The 2,546-nt window shown below is 48.8% G+C and overlaps 1 protein-coding gene across 1 annotated transcript; it reads left to right on the top strand.

The window, feature by feature from the left end:
* Positions 1-1,563: 1,563 nt before the first annotated feature.
* On the top strand, positions 1,564-2,255 carry LOC309555396 (huntingtin-interacting protein K-like; the record flags this gene model as incomplete). Its single annotated transcript, XM_082257411.1, has 1 exon — positions 1,564-2,255. One exon carries the CDS (start codon positions 1,564-1,566, stop codon positions 1,927-1,929), a length of 366 nt encoding a protein of 121 aa, XP_082113537.1. The 3' UTR covers positions 1,930-2,255.
* Between the last annotated feature and the right edge of the window lie 291 nt (positions 2,256-2,546).

The following is a 2,546-nucleotide window of genomic DNA, read 5'->3' on the forward strand; positions in this document are numbered from 1 at the left end:
TGTTCTGCCACTGTGGGGGGGCCCTGGCACTCTGCCACTGTGGGGGGCCCCAAGACCCAGCATCTCCCACTGTACTTCCAGCTGGCAGCTAACTATACAGTGGAGGGGGGCGATCGGCAGCTCTGTCATATCTACGGGATGTCTCTCCGGCTAGCAGGTCACTTCCTGAGTGTCAGTGTATACATTGGAGGGAAGGGGCCGGACAGGCACCAGAATCAGTGCACAAGTGAGTTGCTATGGTTGTACACTCTTCCCGATACGTGCCCGGGTCAGAGGCCCCTCCCCTCTCCACTGTATACACCGTCACTCGGGAAGTGAACTGCTAGCTGGGAGGACATCCCGCGGACCTCACAGGGAAGCAGTATGTACAAGAGCTGCTTCTAGGCTTCTCCTAAAGGGTAAGCCCGGCACCTGAGCATGCTGTGTGTCTTACTGTAACAATGCCCACCTGTCACACTGCTTCCCCACCTGTCACACTGCCCCCTACCTGTCTCACTGGCCCCCCACCTGTCACTGGCCCCCCACCCTCATTACACTGCCCCCTCTTATCACACTGCCCCCCTCCTGTCATAATTCCTAGGTACTTTTTTCCTGTCACACTGCCCCCTCTTGTCACAATATTCCCCTGCCATACCCCCCCTCTTGTCACACTGCCCACCCTGTTATACTGCCCCCTCCTGTCACACCCCCTCATCATACTGCCCCTTCTTTTCATGCTGCCCCCCTTCTTTCACAGCTCTCCCTCTTATCAAACTCCCCCCTCCTGTCATACTTCTCAGATACCCTTCTCCTGTCACACTGCCCCACCCCCACCTGTCACACTGCCTCCCTCCTGTTACAATATCTCCATCATACTGCCCCCTCCTATCACACTTTCCCCATCATACTACTCCCGTCACGCTTCCCCCTTGTCACACTGCTCCCTCCTGTCACAATACCCCCCATTATACTACTTATCCATCACACTACCACCCTGCCCCCTCCTGTCATACTACCGCCTTCTTGTTACACTAACCCCCTCTTTTCACAGTGCCTCCATCCGGCCCCTTTTTTTTCTGAATGGACACAGTGAGCGATGGGTGCCGCACTCACTGTGTCCATTCATACCTGAAGCATAGTAACTGTTTACTATGCTTCAGTTTGTGAATGAATGGGAAGCTCTAAACATAGCTATTCCTATCCATTCATTCTGTGCAGCTGAGGCTGCAGAGATGGAAATTGGGGGCCTTGAGATTCTTGCACAGAGGCCCTGAAGGTTCTAGTTACGCCTCTGGCTGTGACCCTACATCATATGTTCAAAGGAGCTGTCCATGCAAGTGAAACAGGCTATTGTAAGGCTTCAGAAGCAAAACAAATCCATCAGAGCAGCAACATTAGGAGTGGCAAAATCAACAGTCTGATACATTCTGAGGAAAGAAGAACGCACTATTGAGCTCAGCAACATAAAAAGGCCTGGATGTCCACAGAAGATAACAGTGATGGATGATCGCAGAATCCTCTCTATTGTAAAGAAAACCCCATTTGGTCGCCTGTCTTCCGGTTTGTGAGAGTGGGCAAAAAAACATGGCGGCAGAGGGGGATGTGGAGCTGGAGCTGGAGAATGAGGAGAACTGCAGCGAGCGGCCGGCTGACAAGCCTCGGAAACATGACAGCGGGGCGGCCAACCTGGAGAGAGTGACCGACTATGCAGAGGAGAAGGAGATCCAGAGCTCCAACCTGGAGACGGCTATGTCAGTAATTGGAGACAGGCGATCAAGAGAACAGAAAGCCAAGCAAGAAAGAGAGAAGGAACTTGCCAAAGTCACAATCAAGAAGGAAGACGTGGAGCTTATTATGAATGAAATGGAAATTCCTCGATCAGCAGCTGAACGAAGTCTGAGGGAACACATGGGAAATGTAGTAGAAGCTCTCATCGCTCTAACCAACTGAGCTAACTCACATTTATTAAAGCTTCATCTCTCCCTATGGAAACCTTCCATGAAAAGTGGGAGTAAGCCTGGATGGTGGACCATTCATTATAGTAGAGAAGGAACAACATGGATCTGATAATTGTGAAACTACAAGGCCCAGCAAGCTCTGACATAGATGTGTTGGGACTTCTAATTCCACAGCTGACAGATTCTCTAGATTATGCCATGTTGGTTAAGAATATGTTTAACAAAGGAACTAACTGATGGGTCCTATTCAAGTGTTTATTACCAATCTGAGAGCCCAAATGGTGATGTGTAATAAGTTATTTTGAATAAAAGACAACTTTAATATGAAAACCCCATTCACAACATCCAGACAAGTGAAGGACACTGTCCAGAATGTGAGAGTATCATTCACAAAGTCTACAATCAAGAGAAGACTTCACAAGAACAAATACAGAGGGTTCACCACAAGGTGCAAACCATTCATAAGCCTGAAGGATAGAAAAGCCAGATTAGACTTTGCAAAAAAAAAACATCTAAAAAAGCCAGACCAGTTCTGGAAAAGCATTCTTTGGATGGATGAAACTAAGAATAATCTGTACCAGAATTACGGGAAGAAAAAAGCGTGGAGAA

The sequence above is a fragment of the Pelophylax lessonae genome, assembly GCF_965119305.1.
Source record: "Pelophylax lessonae genome assembly, chromosome: 5".
Taxonomy (NCBI): domain Eukaryota; kingdom Metazoa; phylum Chordata; class Amphibia; order Anura; family Ranidae; genus Pelophylax; species Pelophylax lessonae.